The following is a 17,675-nucleotide window of genomic DNA, read 5'->3' as shown; positions in this document are numbered from 1 at the left end:
ACTGTTGTCATCGCCAACAAAAGCCTGTCCATGCAGTTCCTTGCAATAAATGTCATCTGCATTAATTTCGCAGCCTGCTGTGGTCAGTTGCATGCGTCTCCTGGTTTCACATAGAAAGATGATGCGCGCCCAGTCGATTTACAGCGGTACGGTGCCACCAAAAGTTTAATGAAAGATACCACCATAAATGTAGTCTTTTTTCGTCATTAGCCAGCATTACCAAACATACGCACAAAAACGGCCTGGGAGTGTCGTCAAAGTCCTTCTGTAGCAACATATGTTTGGCATGATGTTCAGTAAAAGGGGGAAAAGAACCAGAGTCTTCTGTCGGCATTATCTAAACATACGCACAAAAACGGCACGGGCATGGCATCTCATGAAATTCCTTACGTAACAACACGTGTCGCATGGCGCAGTGAAGACAAAAAGGGGGTATGAAACAGAGAAAAAAACGCGGAGGGAAACAGTCCATAATGACGCATTGTCCCGCGAAACGACAAAGAAACAAAAACGGGGTATACCTCTCACCGCCCGTGTTCCGGTCCACAGCGCATCGCACACGAATCGCATGACATGCTCAATAAAAGGGAAGGCACACACACGCGCGCCAAAAGACGCCCTACTATCACCCAAACACGGGCGCAACGATTCCGCGGACGTCTTATCAAGATCACTCTAACAACGCGTGTTCCATATATTTAATAAAACAAGCAAACGCGGGCATCGCCCAAGGACGCCGCAAATGCGCCGTTCGAAGTCCGCGCCTAACAGGCAATGAATCAAGCCCTCATAAAACGTTCATTAAAAGCAAAAACAAACAAACAAACGCAGGCATCGCTCAAGGACGCCTATCATAAACCGTTTATTAAAAGCAAAACAAGTCATCATAAAACGTTCATTAAAAGCAAATACAGTCAAATAAACAAACGCGGGCGTCGCCCAAGGACGCCGCAAACGCGCCATTCGAAGTCCGCGCCTAAGAGGCAACGAATGAAGCCATCATGAAACGTTCATTAAAAGCAAAAACAAACGGACAAACAATCAAACGCGGTCATCGCTCAAGGACGCCGAAAACTTGCCACGGATATGTTCATAGTTCGCGCGCAAGCCATCATAAAACGTTCATTAAAAGCAAAAACAAACAAACAAACAAACAAACGCGGGCATCGCTCAAGGGCGCCGATCATGAAACATTTATTAAAAGCAAAAACAAGCGAACACAGGAGCCGTCAAAATCCGTCAATTCATTCCACGAAAGCAGAAAAAAAAAGAGAGAGACAGAAATGACTCAGTACTTATCGCCGACCATTTTCGCGGTCCCAAGGAACGCGCCTTCCTAGATACACATAGGGAGCCTCCAGGGAGAAGCCGCAGCAACCCATGGAGGCTCCCTAGATTCACAGATCGAGCAGCGCCATCTCACGGGCCAACTCAGCGCCGTGGTGGATGAAACGACCCAGTGGATGTAGCGTCGCCAAAAGCACGTCCCCGTCTACGTTCGAACCTCTGCCCCCAGATGGCACTCAGCCGACGTCGCCCCGCCCACGCGTCCTCCCATTGGCGCGCTCCGGGTGGGCGGGGCGCGCGAGGGAGAGGGAGAATCACAGGCCAGCTCTCTAGAGAATAGTCTTGGTGGACGTTTTCTGTTACTTGATTACTCAGTCAGTTCCAATTGTCAGTCAATGTTTTAAATGCGTATATTCCTGAATACTGACTTTGGCCACCGATCTCACTACACGGCTAAAAGAACCCGAACTTGGCGGTAAAGTGCTTGGTTCATGCTTGTTGCAATACTTGTAGAAGGTATATAACCTAAGGTATTATGCTTGCTGTAATACTTGCGTAAGGCATACATCCTAAGGTATTATGCTTGTAATACTTTCGTAAGGTATATATCCTAAGGTATTATACTTGTTGTAATACTTTCGTCACATATATATCCTAAGGTATTATGCTTGCTGTAATACTTGCATAATGTATATATCCTAACGTATTATGCTTGCAGTAATACTTGCGTAAGGTATATATCATAAGGTATATAGCCTAAGGTACTATGCTCGTATAATCAGGAGCGCAGTCTTGATCCCTGGCATTTCTAAAAAAAAGACCTGGAGGTAAACTGTTGCGAGTTGTGTGCACCATGCAGGTGTGTTGTGACACGTAAATGTGACACGTTTTAGCATTACAATGTAAGGGTTGTTTCAGTATTTGCGACAATTTCTGGAATTAATCAAGAGAAAGGAACAGAGTTAGACGTTCCAAGGAGGGGATGCTGTCACCCTGCATTGCAGCACTCAACAGAGAACATGAATCTTTTACGTTCAGCTCTAATGTAAGTACATACTTTGCTTAGATTAGTACAAGTATTCGACATTATTAATAAACACAGCTGGGTAGTTTCATTTTAAATCGAACAGCGGATGAAAGTAGTATTTTTTAATTTGCCCAGAAAAAAAATATATGTTAGAGGGCAGCTCAAACAACGCAAATCGTACCAGGTGCGACGCTCGTGCGTGGAGTAGTTTCCGCGTGAGAGAGGAGAAAAGTCTGAGGCTGCTTGAGCACGCTTTCTTCTGGACCAACTTTGACGGGATCTAGCAGCGCTGAAGACCACACCGAGGGTTTAAGGTACCTACGGCTACCAGAAACGAGGGATTTTAGTCGTGCGTTGTTCTGTGGGAAATTTTGATTCCCACGGTGGCACTGACACAGCTCGTGGAGGGCGAACGTGTTATACTTGAGAGCAGCAACATACTGTCATCACGGCGGTCTTACGGGCTTTGTATATAGTACTCGTCGTGGTTCCGAAATAACGCTACAGGGCATAAAACTAATTAAAGGTAGCATGCACAGCTTCGGAACTATCACTTATTGCGCCGACGCTAAGAGACGGCTGCAACCAGGCAGCCACAAATTTGTATTCTCACGTGTTGTAACTTTTTGTCCCCTGTGGTCGTAGTTCTGCCCTCCTAATATTAACTCGCACGACAGCCTCGTGGCGTGCGTATGTGCATTGCCTCAAGCACATGTGCGGGAGAATAGTGAATATGCGCACGTGCATGCGCACACGTCGTGCGTGCGACTCCCATGAAAGTGCGTAATAGCAAGTTCAAGGCGCCCACGAAAGTATTGCCCTGCGTTTCCAAAGGAAAAAAATAAACATACGCACCATAACTGCAAAATCAGTACAGAATGCAACATCTGGGCAACAAATTGCAAAGCAAAGACTGCGAAGCAAAGCGCGCTCGTAAACATACGAGGAGCGCCTTTGTGCGGAAAAATCGCTCCACTGAAAGGTAGCCCAGCGTCTCAATCCAGCGCAAAGTACAGGCATAATTCTGCCCCTGTGGAATAAATCGTGAAAAAATATTCTGGCGTTTTAGAAATAATTAGGATCGAACATGCAAAATTTTCGCGTACCACTCGTGGTTTTGCGATACAATATACGACGAAAAATGCGCTTGAACCCAGTCAGTTTATATCATGTGAAAGGACATGTCTAAAGCTATCGCATGATGCTAATCCAATGGTAGCAGCCATCATCTGCAGGGGTCTCGCAATGGGGCACATTTTACGTTTTGCGAAACTTCCACAAAGTTCTTTTACCAATGAAAAGGATGTGACTTTCACACTGCCTGGGGGACTGGCGACAACCTGAAACAAAAGCTACGATGTTACCACTGGATAAAGATCTTTACGAAGCGCTTCGTTACTTCTCACTACTTTGTCGGTATGTTTGCGGACTGGGGCTTCTCGTCAAGGGCGCACAGGCAACTCATGTACTCTCCCACGGTTTGAATGAGCCTGATGGAACTGGGAGACCATTGGGTAAACATAAAGTAATGCTCCGGGGATACAACAACAAGCTTACGGAGTGCGGTCATTGATTACTCCGTCAGCGGGAGACCTGTAGCAAAGAAGAGGTTGAAGGTCGCGTGCTCGTGGATGGGGTGTGCAAGGCTGCAGTCTCGTGGACCATGCCTGACCAAAAAAATCGCTACGCGTCTCTCGGGTAAAAATAAAAGATGTGTCTCACTTGGGGTCTATCGTAGAGACATGACGCCACCTTTTCAAAAATAATCGAGGAAATCGAAGATGGCATTTTTGAGAAAATTGAGATGCAACATTGGCAATTTTCTCCTGCCATCTGCGATTCTCGAGCTAATAACACAGAAAGCACTAGACTCAAAAAAATGAACTTTACACAGCACGAAAGTTCTTTCAACGTCCTATCGAATGGCACTAAGCCTGATGTCCTCAGACGTTCCGTCATGAAGAAAATAGGTAACAAAGTTTGGCCTTTTTGAACGTTTACGCCAAGTTTGGCATTTTTTAACAGAAAATCTGTGGCCCTCAGAATTCTGTGGGTGGCTGTCGACAGTGTCTATGGTGCAGCCTATAATCGCGAAAAACCTCCAGTTCCTAGGCACAAAATCAGTGGTGCTAGATCCCGTCAAAGTTGGTCCAGAAGAAAGCGCACTCAAGCAGCCTCAGACTTTCCTCCTCTCTCACGCCGAAACTACTCCATGCACAAGCGTCGCACGTGGCGCGATTTGCGCCGTTAGAGCTGTCATCGAACATCTATTTTTCCTAGGCGAATTAAAAAATACGACTTTCACACGTTCTTCGATTTAAAATGAAACTGCCCAGCTATGATAAAGATAGGCCATTACACAGAGAAAAAAAAACACTCTCACTAAAGGTGGCTGCCATAACAGCTAAGGCAATATTCCTAGCAGTATTTGCAGCAATGCACGAGTGTGTCACCGAACTACGATAACGTACCGTGCTTGAGGGTGTTCTTTGTTGTCTGCATGTTTATTTTACAGCATTAAGTGCTACATGTCATTCCCATTCGCACCATCTGCAGCGTAGATTTTTGGCTTGCCACCAGGAATTGACACTGTTGCTTAGTGCTCTTGAAACTGACAGAGGTGTGAGGGTACACACAAATTGTGGAAAACAATGCTAGAAGTTAGAAACTGGCTACTGGCAAGTAGAATCGTTTCAAATGATAGCAGTATGAAAGCCATATATATTCCATAATCATATCAGCAGTGAAACTTAATTAACCTTTTGTCATGCAGTTTAGTGATGTGTTTAATTATTAGTGATTTGCATATCTTAAGCGTAAAACCACGCTGTAAAACGTCGGTTTTCTTTCTTCGGTTTCAGTCAGTCAAATTCTTCAGTTGCAGTTACTATCTTTATGCTGTCTCATGTGTTCCATAAGCACGCTCTACTCATTCTTTTATTATAATAGAGGGGTCATTTGTGGTTCACCATCCCATGGGGGCATTGCGGCACGTCTCAAGCAACATGGCAGGGCACCTGTCGAGCTTCCATGCTCACCATTAACTACGTTAGGACATCAGGTGAGAAATGATGCACCACAGACACCTGCAAAAGACGTCAAACCTTTTTGCATTGATGGCCGTCTCAGCCAATATTATACTCTACCTGGTTCTCTTTCTTAGCATAAAGTAGCTTGTACCTTCCGGTCTGTTTAGTCATGGACACATTGCCTTCATGCTGTTACATTTTTTGTAGTGGTTACGAAAGAGTAATTCGCAATCACATTCCTTTCTGTTGCACCTGAGCCACGAACATGCTGTAAAGTTATTCTATCATGGAAAGGAGTCATAGCACATATCAAATCTCTCTTCCCAGGTTACGAGTGAGAAAGGCTGTGAACAAGCATGTTCTTTTTGCCAGGTCCTGTGCTGGACACCTCAGATGTTATACCTTTGTTTCCAAGCAAGTGACATCAAATGATACAACAGTGCACCATGTTTGGTAAACTAGTGAAAGAGAAGTGTAGCATTAGAGGCGTGCCAATATTGAAATTCTCAAAAACGAGTACCTGAAATTAGTACCCTCCGAATATTGAAGTGAATATCAAGTATCATTTACCATAAAAAGGCACATAACACTTGCAACTTACAAGAGACTATATATCAGAAAACTAGCAAAGGCACAATTAATGGGTTCACGACTCATTGAAAAATGTCCAGGTACAATGAGTCTAATTTATTTTTACTTGGTACAAAGCATATCTGGCTAGCTGCATTTATGTAGTCAGGTAAAATGAGAAACTATACTTTCCATGAAACCAACCAATCATAAATTCAGAAAATATGCAATTCATATTTGAATATTCACACCCATCTAGTTAGCATGGTGGCTGCGTTTGTGTTTTACTGCACACTTCCATAGTTTTGTGTGTTTTTCGTTGTCTCAGTTTTCATATAGCCTTGGTTTCATTACTTGGTAATTACCAGTGAGTGCATCACAGGGGAATTTCTTTGATTACAGTCATTTGTATTAATCCCTCGGTTTTTTTATTGTATTCTAGGTAGTGCTGGAGGGGGGGAGGGGCTCCATTAAAAAGGAAAAGTTCGGAAAAAGGCTGTGGGCACTGCAAGGTACTATCGGTTCCACAAGGAAACGTTATGACTGCTGCCGAGCCAGGAGGTGCTGCAGGATCAAAGTGTCACCGCAGAAGTTACCACACGCTGCATTAAAGACAAAGCCAGACCGAGGAAGGCACTTACCACAGTGAAGACAAGGGCTGTTGCAGGTGAGGCAATAATCTTAACATTATACTCCGTAAACAATCATGCCAGAATTAGTAACAAATGCTATACCCCATGCTACGTCATGTGTATCGCCATTCTGGCATGTATTTTCCGCAGGAATAGGCACTGCGCACTGGCGCACGCCACCAGAAGTTTTTCCAGTTGGTGGGGGAGGGGAGTAGAATGTCTTGTCACCCAATATGGTCGTAATGAAAGCAGGCTCTTAGGCCTACAGAGCGTATGAAGACACAAAATAGAGTATACAGGCTACCCCATGGTACTGGGAAAAGAATACCGGATATCACGGATCCCATTAGAGTTCGTCATAACTGCTCAGTTTAAAACGCAGGACATAATATTGGTTCGCTGACCAAGAGCGAGGGAGGCTCCGCCTCCTGGCCTATAGGAGGACTCGGAGGGCAAGCACTTCCCAAGCCTCATCCCTCGCCTAACAGATGGTGCAGCGTTACCATTGTCGTAAGGCTCAAGCCATGGCACGCCAATCTAACCAACGGCTAAATGAGGCTTAGACAGGAGTGCAGCTGCTGTTATTTCGCCTTGCGACACGCTAGACAACTTGACACTCGAAACAACGGTGACGCTGCACCATCTCTTTGGGGAGAGGCTTGGGATATGCCTGCCCTCCGCGTCCTCCTATTGGCCCGCATCCAGGAGGCAGAGCCTCCCTCACTCTTGGTCAGTCAATGCAATGATAATCGGATTTTCAGTGACTGGCTTGAACAAAGTGAATGTATTGTAAAGTGTAATGTGCTGTAGCCAGACAAGCGAGCAAGATATGAATGATCAAGTCAGGTTACACGATGACATGAGTAAATAGCTCCAAACACAGTCATGTGTGCGCTGGCTGGGCACAATGCTGGGAAGTAGCATAACAACACGTTCATCACCCTCTTCCCAAGAAAAATGTGCCATCAGTGCTCTTGTGCGCAAAGGTTGTGTCCAATTTTTTATATATGTATTTAATTCTGTAGATATGGAGAATCATAAAACTGTGTGATAACTTTATATGGTTATTTTTCTGTGATAGTATGCAGCAGGGTCATTCCAAATGATCTAATGGTCCTGCTTAACCCCCTCTGCCCAGTTCTTTGCGGAAAAAAATGATACTCTATCCTATGACTAGGCATTTGCCATAGTTTTACTAAAACATATGGACCCGTTCTTTAGTTACATTTCAAAATTTACGCAGAAAGAGAAAACCATATTATGTAGAAAGAAGCCGAGAGGAGTGACTTCTCCACGTGTACTGGGTTTTGTGGCACAGAAGGACACAATGAGACCCCAGCAGAGCGCAAAAGGTGATTTCCTTGCCAACTTTTTGTTTTTACTACGAGAGGCGGGCACCTGTTTCGGTGGTATTTTTTGCGTGTTTGCAATTCTTTTAAGGTACCTTGCGCTCAAGGAGGAACGGGAAATGTTGTGCTTGCTTACCACAGCCTATACAAGATATTGGTATGTTTTGAGATTTGTCCTTGTAACAGATTTTGCTCCATTAAATTCTACACATGATAGTTTTCGAGAGGATAGAGAGGTAGCAAGGGAGCTGGTGGTATAGATCCGTAACTTAAAAAAAACAAGACTAGGGGACCTTCTCTGCGTTGTCGTTTTTTGTCCCCTAGTCTCGGGATTTTTAGTTTTGATGATAGCTCTATTGGTTGTTGTCAGGGCTGTTTTTGGAAGTGAAACGGTGCGTGCAAACTCCATAATTAATGTACCTGAGCAATGTTGTATACTCTATTCCTTTAAGCTGTGGTTTTGTCTATATCAGAGAAACTTCGCAGTGTGTGAATGAAAGACGAGGTCAATATCGAAATAGCCTGGACTCTAATTTAGCGGCCCACATAAAACTCTGTCAAAACGGTTCGCCACTCTGAGGGGAGACTTCTATCATTGCGAGGGAGACGGTAGCACACATACATTTTCTTGGGCAAGCCTTGGCCATCTGGAATTTGGGAAATTGTGTGAGCCTTGCGTCTATCGCTATTCACCCAGTTTTTAAGTGCTTCCTTGGACTGTCCACTTTGCTTTGACCTTTGTTTCCCTTCTCATTTTGGTATGATCTTGTTTTCTCCTTTCATTTTGTACCCTTCTCCTTTTCCCGCACCGAGTCTTACACTTATAATTTGTGTGCAATCTGTAAATTCAAACGTTTGCTGATTTGAGTGCTTTGTGACGTGTTTTATCTGTCTTCTGCCCATTGCTCCTGCACATTCATTATGGAGTTGTCTAGTAGCTAGCCTGTATCAATGGCATTTTATTAAACATTCCAAAAGATGGATCAGAATGTGAAGTAAGACATATCAAAAATGTAAAAAAGGTACTTTTCCATAAGCTAAAAAAAGTTCAATACACTACACCGGGAGTGCGCTCACCAAGGGGGCGCTTTGGCGGCTTTGGCATTCTGTTCGACAGAGCAGTGCTGTGGGATTCAGGATCTCACCTATTTCCTTGTGTCGGACTCCTGAGACATTTCAAGGCAAAGTATCTGGGTTTCAGGATAATAAAATATACCTCTCGTGGCTACACAGTGGGATGTGTGTAACGAAAAATGCTGTATCGTATTGAACTCTGTTTCCGCACGTAGTCTTCGTAGTCTGAACTGCACTGTGAGAAAAAAATGACAAACTGCGGAGAACCCTCATTCATATTGTGAAGAGGAATCGTACAGCTGTGCAAGCGGTATGCAGAGGTTTAATTACACAATGAGCGAGAATGAATGAGCGTGAGTTTCGTCCTCCTCTCCTACTTCGTAACAATATAGGTGCCGAGCAGGCCAGTGCCTTCACTTGCACCGTCAAGTGAGAGTGAGAACGTATGTACCATATCAGTTTTCATACGGCTACACAGCTTTCCCAAAAACAAACAGGTTTACATTACACTGGTAGGGCCTATTGTGTAAACCACTGCTTTAGTTTTGAGGGACTGCACACTACTAGGCTGAACTACTTGAATGGTCCTTCCTACAGCCCACGGCAATTATGCTGGCAACAGAGGTAACTGCGCATCTTCTGTAAAATTACAGCAAAATGTTTAACAACGTGGAACAGCGTTCATTGTCGAGGCTGTACATCACAATTTGGGGTTCGTTCCCTTACACGTACTGCAAAAAACATAATTACAGAGTTTTTTGCAGCAGTGGAATGCTTTTTGCTGGCAAGAAATGATTGTGGTTTGTTTGTTAAAAGTTTTGGCCTGCTCTTGTTGGCGAGAAATGAGTCAAAAGCAGCAAGGCATTTCTTCCTTGGCAAGCAAAACAGCATCTGTGATTTCCAATGAGTAGAGCCTGAAGTTCTAGGGTTTAAAGGGGTTGAGAATCCAAATCCGAATATTGGATAAAATCATAGTGGAAATGTAGATTTATGGGTACCAAACACCTTCGTCGAAACCCCTTCACGCTGCGCTCCCGCGTTGCGAAGTTACGGCGCATGGGATTTGGGGAGATCCCTTCACTCTTGACTCACCACCTCCTCGCCCGTTCTCGGTATGACGTAGTACCGAGCGCGCAGCAGAAGGGCGGAAGTGCGAAGGTTTCCGTCCCCATGACGACGCCTGTAAACAGGGACGCGTCGAACGCTGGGACGTGGCGAAGTGCTTTCGCTTTCCGATCAGATGGAAGAAGGATCGCTTTCCGAACTCGAGAGGAGGCTTCTGAGACTGAGCCAGGAATTCGGGATGACACCATATCAGGACGATCCTGTACGAGAGTCTGCAGAGAGTTCATTGGAGTCGGCGTCGGATACAGAAGACGGTGACACAAGCGTCTCCACGGACGAACCGACTCCGGACGAACAAAATAGGACGCTAAATGACTGGTAAGCTGAGCATTTAAAACATTGAGGTCGTCTTGTGTAAAACACCTTCCGGTGTCTTCTGTTTCTGTAAAGTGTCAGATTCTTTCGAGCCCGAGAAACAACGCACGTATGTTTCAAGTATTTTGGGGCTGAGCTGCCGTACGTTCGCTGTTGTTTGTAAGCCAAGTGTAAAACATTCAGATCAGAGTATGATCGCCGGTGATTACCAGTCTCTGAACTATATTTCCATCCAGGTGTGATTGTCGCATATGCGGACAAATGCCGACTGTACAGGAACGCATTTGTTGCCGCCGCATCAACGAGGTGCTGCGCAAACAACCGAAGGGTTGTATCACAGAGAACGAGCACTTCCGCACAGCGTGTTTGCACACTGAGGTCCTTTCTGTCGCGCTGTGCGAGCCTCAGGATCCCAATACGCCAGATTCGAATCAGCAACAAGCGCAAGAAAGAGGGTACAGGTATGTATCCAAGATAAAGAAGTTCGTCAGATCTATTTGGTATTACATGTGATGTGAAAATGTTTCGTTAAGCATTATTGATGCACTGTATCACACTCTTCATTTGCTCCGAAAATCTTGGAGCTTGGGCAGCATTTTGCCAAAGCACTTAGTTTGTCACATAGTACATAACAGTTGTAGGGCTTTTGTCTTGCATGCCCGCTAGCATAGTGGTTAATCCATTTCATGATAATGTGGATTTTCCTTGCAGAATGTATCGCTTTGCTGCTTATAGACAGTTCACACGCTGGATTTGGGGATACCTTGGGCCAGACAATCGGAAAACACTTCCAGCATGTGTAGTCACAACCATTAGAAAGGAATTTCCCTCCACATCATACACAGGGTTCAAGCAGTCAAGGGTGGCTTGTCATGGAGTGTGAAAAATATAGGAACTCATGAGACGTGTGCAAATACAGAATATGTAGCGTTTTAATTTTTAGAATCAAAATAATTTACAGAGCCCACTTTAGAGAAAGCAAATCATACATGTATTACAGGATCACAATTCAAACTGAAAAACTCGTCAGCATCATTTCAAAGAGTTTTACACATATTCTTTGCCTCTTCATCCAGCACTATTGCTTGGTGATGAGGATATCGTCCCTTTTAGTAGAGCTTTTAATTTTGTAAGTGCTATTGCAATATCAAACCATTTGTAGTTTTAGAGGGGCATTTTATATATTACTTCTCTGCTTATATTTAACATGTTACCTATTTTAAACTCATCTCATCTTGATCACAGTGTTTGCACATTATGACCTTTGTTGTTGATGTGCCACAAAAACTCCAATCATCATCGTCTGGACTGAATTCAACCGAAGAACAGCGTGCTAAAGAGTCGTACAAGGATCTCTCTTAACATCTGCACATACTACAGGAGAACAATGATCACGTTCAACACACCACAGTATTCATGGCCTTACATCACAGGCCAATCTAACTAGTACATATTCATTACTGCTCTAGGCAGGGATTTTCCCAGAATTTTTCTCTTATATGATGTTGGTACCTCCCAACGGTAATGCGACATCACAATATACCGCATATCCATTGCCTTGTCAATGCCTTTTAGAAAATACTGCATAGTTTTACCAAATTCTGGGCAGGCGCATTGTGCACTTTTAGGGGTGTGGGAGGAACACCGGGAAAATCATTGGTTGTAAGTAATTCCAACACCTTCAATTGTACACCACAACATGGTGAGAGTGTCTGTACGTAGTGTTGAATACAGTTTTGAACACTATGCATAGTGTTGTTGAATATCTAAGCTCAGCTCTTACAGCAACCGTAGCTTATATGCTCAACAACAGTGTGATGGATGCCTGCACAGCTTGTTGATAATAGCTCGATCATCCCAAAGCACCACAAGTAAACACTTTTCACGTTACTTGCAACTTTCTGCCACTTAGAAAGCAAATCATTTCAATCCATCTTAACAATGTAACTGATTATGGATTAACTTGCACACCTTGCACAATGACTGGTAGACTAACTGGACAAAAAACAGAACCAGGTGCCCCTGAGTTCTGATGGCAACATGCAACAAAAACTAACAAAGTGACACTAGAAGGACGTAATATTGACACCTGGACACTTCAAAACAACAGTTCTAACGCAATCGGTATACACCGGACGTGACACTCGGTTAGCTCATTGAACAATGCTCAATTTTAGTTTTACAAATAATAATGCAGATACGATACAATACAACAAGCAAATATAATAAATATGGCCACAATTGTAGGATCAGTGACTAATCTGACATACAGCACTCATCAGGAATATCAATGAGGCTTTGTTTGTATCTCTCCCTTCTATGTTGTTCCAGCCTCAGAACATCAGTTTCTCTCAGGAATATCAGTACTGCATTAGCAAGGCCAGCTTTATGACCTAAATTTGTGGGTATGACCATGGGATATTAGCAAACTTCAACTGTACAGTTCCTGTAAAAATAACATGCATAGCACGTACTGCTACTATACGCAGCACTGCCACGTTTCTTATGACGCCCATGTTTCAATGGTCTAGAGCAGTGCAACTTTTACGCCACTAACGTCGCGACTATCGTAGTGGGCAGTTGTGTGTCCTGGGTACACTAACAACACAGCACTCACTGCCGCCAGTGAGGTAGCAAAAGAGAGGTCACTTGCTCGTGGCTATACTAATCGGAGTGGCTGCAGCTCTTAAATCTGTAATGTCTGGTTCTTTGCTAGGTTGGCTGTTCAAAGGCTTGTATCTCGCAAAGTACACCACATAGAAAAATAGTTCTTTCCCCATCAGTATTATGGTGCGGAAAAAAATGCATCCATGATGTAGTAAACCACATCTATGAAAGTGTACAACCCCTTCAAGCAGCAATTCCATTTAGCAACATTCTACTGCATGAGAAAAAATAAGTCACATTATTTTTAAATACAAGAAATACTAGAAATTGTTGTTTAGAAACAGAAAAACTGTTTAAATTAATGAGAAGCATGATTGCCCTTGCCTTCAGTTAGTGCAAATCCACTGTACCCATCAGCAGAGTACATTATTCATACTCAAGCCTTCGTCGGACATCACAAAATCTCTTTTGGCGTATAGCAGCGAGTTCTGCAGCGGACTGTGTTCGGGGATGGTGTGCTGTCATGGGTGGAGGCACGTCTTCGTTGCTGGCAGCAAAAGCCTCGTCGAAGGTTCTGAAGCGCTGACATGCTGCAACAGTTTCTTCCATCAAATCCCTGATGTAGTCTGAAATATATTACAGTTCCATCAAACCAAAATAAATTGTCTAAATGCACATATGCCCTCTATTACAGTTCATCGTCTGTAATTTTAGACTTGCTAAAAACAAGACAGTCTGTGTACCGTATGTTGCGTCCACATTCAGTGGGCACGCCACATAATGACCCTCCCTTGCACGCTGCAGCTTGATCTTGAATTTTCCTTCTCCGCTCCGCTTCACTGCTTGCACTCGATTTGCATTTTCGTTGAAATGGAGAGCTGCAAGTCGTGTTCTGAAAATGTGTATGGCATCAGAAATTAGCTTTCTACGAGGCGTATACTAACTAATAACTGCAATCCTCAAGACCTGGCTTCGAGGATTTTTTTGCAATTAACTGCACAGAAAAGGTGTTGAAAGCCCTCTGATCACATCACGAGTAGTGTTTTGTTGGAGGGAAGAGTGCACTGGTGCACCAAGAGCACAAAGTCATTACCTAGCTTGCATGACAGCCGGAGTGTAAGGCACAGACTTTGAAGCGAAGTGAATGATGACCGCATGGAATGACTCAAGGCTGTAAGTCTGCCCCGCTGGTGACAGCTGAGCTATGTCCTTTAAAAGGCAACGGTCCGTAGTGAGGGACACGAAACGACTGTGTTCATGTGAGCCTACATATCAGAGGTATAAGGGTTAATGTGCACGTCAGGAAAATCAAACCAAGTTATGTCAAAGTGAGAGTAAGAAATTCGCTACCAGGACAAAGCCAGTCTCTCCTTTCGAGGCTCCCATGCAGGCATCGTGTGTACTGTCCATCGTGCCCATCATGCACGTTAGCAACGTGATTGTTGATACCTAAGTACAAAATATGTAAATGGTATTGCTGCTGGTAAATGGAATTTTGTGCCTGGGCTGAAAAAAATGCATACGCTTCCAGATGGAGAGACGCAGCTCTATGTCGTCTCCACTCATGGCAGCACTCCAATACATGTGATTAGTAGCAGACTGGATCCAGAGTCCCACCTTTTCCAGCCCCCGTCGCTTACTGGCAGCAGCCATTTTCTTCTTTAAGCCTACATGAAGCAAGTGTAGAATTTTAATATGCGAAAACTGAAAGCGGAAATGATGCACTTGCTTTTCGCTACATGCCAGATGTCAAATCTGTGCTTTATATCAGCCTGCTGCGTACGCATGTATTTGCGAATGGCGGAGTGGCGATCTGTTGTCAGCGACGCAATCTGGATGCCTTCTGCTCGGAGGTCGGCTAAACCAGTCACCAAAGCATGTTTCTCCATACTGACGCTGCTTCGTACTTGCTCACACTGTAAAGCACATTCGCAGAAACAGTCACGGGTTATGAAATTCAGTGTTGCATTAAGTGTATTAAGAAACTAAGGTACCATATCTCCAAAAGGAAACCCCCAAAGGTTTAGTGAACAAGTAGTAACATATTAGCATCATACCAATCATAACTATAATAACAAGAGCAACAGAACGTCTGCACAATCCCGAATCCCTGTCCCAACACCTTACCTTTCCAACTTGAATTTGGACACTGTGGATGACTTTGTTAACTGAAGACGCCAGGAAAGAGTAGGTCATGTACTTCGCACTGAACCCTGGCGAGTCGCAGCGCCCATCACTGACAAGCTCAACTGGCTGCCCTCTCAGTTCTGCCAGAATCTGCTGCTGCTTTATGCTCCACACCTTAAACATAAAATGCTTTTCTTCTCATTGTATTCACTTTAATATGCATAGCGCACACTTCCAGCATGTTGGTCACACATTTCTGATCGAACTCACCTTACATGTAAATATACTCGCAATTTTTACTATTATAAAGCCTAGCACTGTATATCTAAAGTTGTGGGATGCGTGATCTTACCTTTTCTATAGCAGGTACCAGAAAACCTCTCTGGTAATTAAAATATGTTCGGTCACACATAACCTGCAGAGGGATGCCACAATTTTTATGTTACCTCACCCCATGCTATTTTTAATTTCAGCTTCTTGGTTATACCTGTACAGCTATGAAGCGGAGCAGCCTGAGAACTTTCGCAGGACTTGATCCGGAAAACAGAATGGCAGCCGACAGTAGGAGGTTTCCTGCTGCCTTCCCATTGATCATTGGCTGGCTGGTCCATGTATGCTGGTGCCCATTTGAGCAAACAGAACTGGCAGTCAGAAAGGTTCCTTCTGAAGACAGCGTGGTTTTGGCTGGTGTGTGACATGTTTTGCATTCCTGGAGCAGCTGGAGGAGGCAACTCTCAAAGACGACATATTTCTTCTCTGCATGGAGTGGAACATTGGAGTCCTCTCGTGGGGTGCTGCATAGAAAGGCAGCAGTGTGATGGCATATTGTAGAAGTGAGTGTGTCGCTAAGGAGGTGCTACAATGCAAGTTTTTCCATTATGGAAGTGCCCAAGAGTGACAAACTACAAGGCACTGTACTGAAGCTGTTTACCCAATACAATCTCATATTTCTAGTTAGTTTTCTATCTCAACAGTTTGAAAAAGATGGGTGGTGGTGGTGATGTAACACCTTGCAGTACACGGCCATGTCTCAGTTGAGAAAGGTCATTACCTCTCAAGACACCTAAACCGATGGAACAGTTTGCACGTGCAATGCTTCCTTGTTTTCTGTTTTATTTTCCCTGTCTGCTTCATTTTTTGTAATACAGTCTGCAGTTTACACATAATATATGTATGAAAACTGTTATGCACCATTACCCAGAGGAACCATACCTCACAAAACTGTCGTCAAAGGAAGGAGAGTAGGTTGTGTCCTTGTCATACTGTTCATTTGTGTGAGGCGTACTTGAAGTAACAGGGCTTGAATAAAGTTTGGGCGAAAAGGTACAAGACTCCTCTTGCTCAGACAACGCAACACAAGGTTCAGGTGCAGTAGTAGTCATTGTTGATGCATCCGTGGAATTTTTTGCACACTGTGTGTACGGGGCGCACACATCTGTTTGGGTGGCTACAGTCACAAGGTGCCTGACATGCAAGTTCACCTGTGTACCTGTTTCATGTTACAATCTGTGAGCTCAGGTCCACAGAAAAGCAATACTGACATCGTGTACTAACCTTTCGATGAAGAAATTGTAAGCGAGGCATCTGTTTGTGTTGACACTGAAGCCTGGTCCCTTCTTCTACAATTGTCACACAATATGCTTGCATGATCGACCAGGGTGGCAGAGCTATCGTCCCGGGAAGAGTACGTGTGATCGCCTTCAGGAGAAAAAACGGCGAAGCTATCCTCTGACGCGAAACTGGCAGGTTCGGTTGGAAACAGAGTCTCTGCCTCCTGCAGAAATTAACGCATTTTTGCACACTGGCGTAGCACAGAATTTTTCATTCCATTGTAGCTAATCACTACATATTTCTGGTATCCTACGATCATAGCGGCAGCCCCCTGAGGCGTTCTCCTGATTAGTTGTGACTAATTAGCACTCTACTGCGAAAGACAGGCGTTCAGCGCAAACACTGCGAATGTGAAGTGAGAAACATGAACTTACGCCGCCAAACTGCACGCCGGTTCCTCTCAGGAACAGAGTTGGGACTGCGTCACTTGTCAGTCTTGCACGTGCAAACGAAATGCCTGCAGCTTCTGCAGCCGCGGCGTTCAAACTGTTTGCCCTGAACGAGTGCACTGTAAAGTGTTTACTACAAACAACTACGTTCATGTTGGTGGGCAAGTCGCCTTCTGGCCACAAGGCGTCGATCCACAACTGCCTCCTAGGATTTCTTCTTGGCAGCTCATGAAAGCTTGCACTAGGTTCCGGGTTGCAGCACGGCACAACGCAGCGCCGGGACATGGTACTAACTAGAAACTCAGTACCTCAGAAAAAAAAAAAAGAATAAAACAATGCCAACGAACCCCACAACACCGCAGGTCAAAACACGCGGACGCGAGAAACGTGCTCCGAACGAAAGCGGAAACCGCTATGACGTTCAGTCACAGAACTTCCGTTCTGACGTAACTTCCCGTTTGTGTCACGGAGCTGTTCGGCGCCGCATGGCGCGACGGGCGACGGGGGCCTCGAAAATAGGGGATTTTTAAAAC

The 17,675-nt window shown here is 44.4% G+C and overlaps 1 protein-coding gene and 1 long non-coding RNA gene across 2 annotated transcripts; one reads left to right on the top strand and one right to left on the bottom strand.

Moving 5' to 3' along the window:
- Nucleotides 1–10,198: 10,198 nt before the first annotated feature.
- Nucleotides 10,199–16,465, top strand: LOC135373580 (uncharacterized). Its single transcript, XM_064606679.1, has 3 exons — nt 10,199–10,411; nt 10,645–10,869; nt 15,616–16,465. Exons 1-3 carry the CDS (start codon nt 10,209–10,211, stop codon nt 15,641–15,643), a joined length of 456 nt encoding a protein of 151 aa, XP_064462749.1. The 5' UTR covers nt 10,199–10,208; the 3' UTR covers nt 15,644–16,465.
- Nucleotides 13,438–14,227, bottom strand: LOC135373579 (uncharacterized). Its single transcript, XR_010416504.1, has 3 exons — nt 14,109–14,227; nt 13,759–13,907; nt 13,438–13,641 (listed from the first exon to the last, which is right to left on the bottom strand). It is a non-coding gene; the product is annotated as an uncharacterized LOC135373579 (long non-coding RNA).
- Nucleotides 16,466–17,675: the final 1,210 nt, after the last annotated feature.

Source organism: Ornithodoros turicata, unplaced genomic scaffold, assembly GCF_037126465.1.
Source record: "Ornithodoros turicata isolate Travis unplaced genomic scaffold, ASM3712646v1 Chromosome251, whole genome shotgun sequence".
Classification (NCBI taxonomy): domain Eukaryota; kingdom Metazoa; phylum Arthropoda; class Arachnida; order Ixodida; family Argasidae; genus Ornithodoros; species Ornithodoros turicata.
This window is presented reverse-complemented; position numbering and strand designations above follow the sequence as displayed.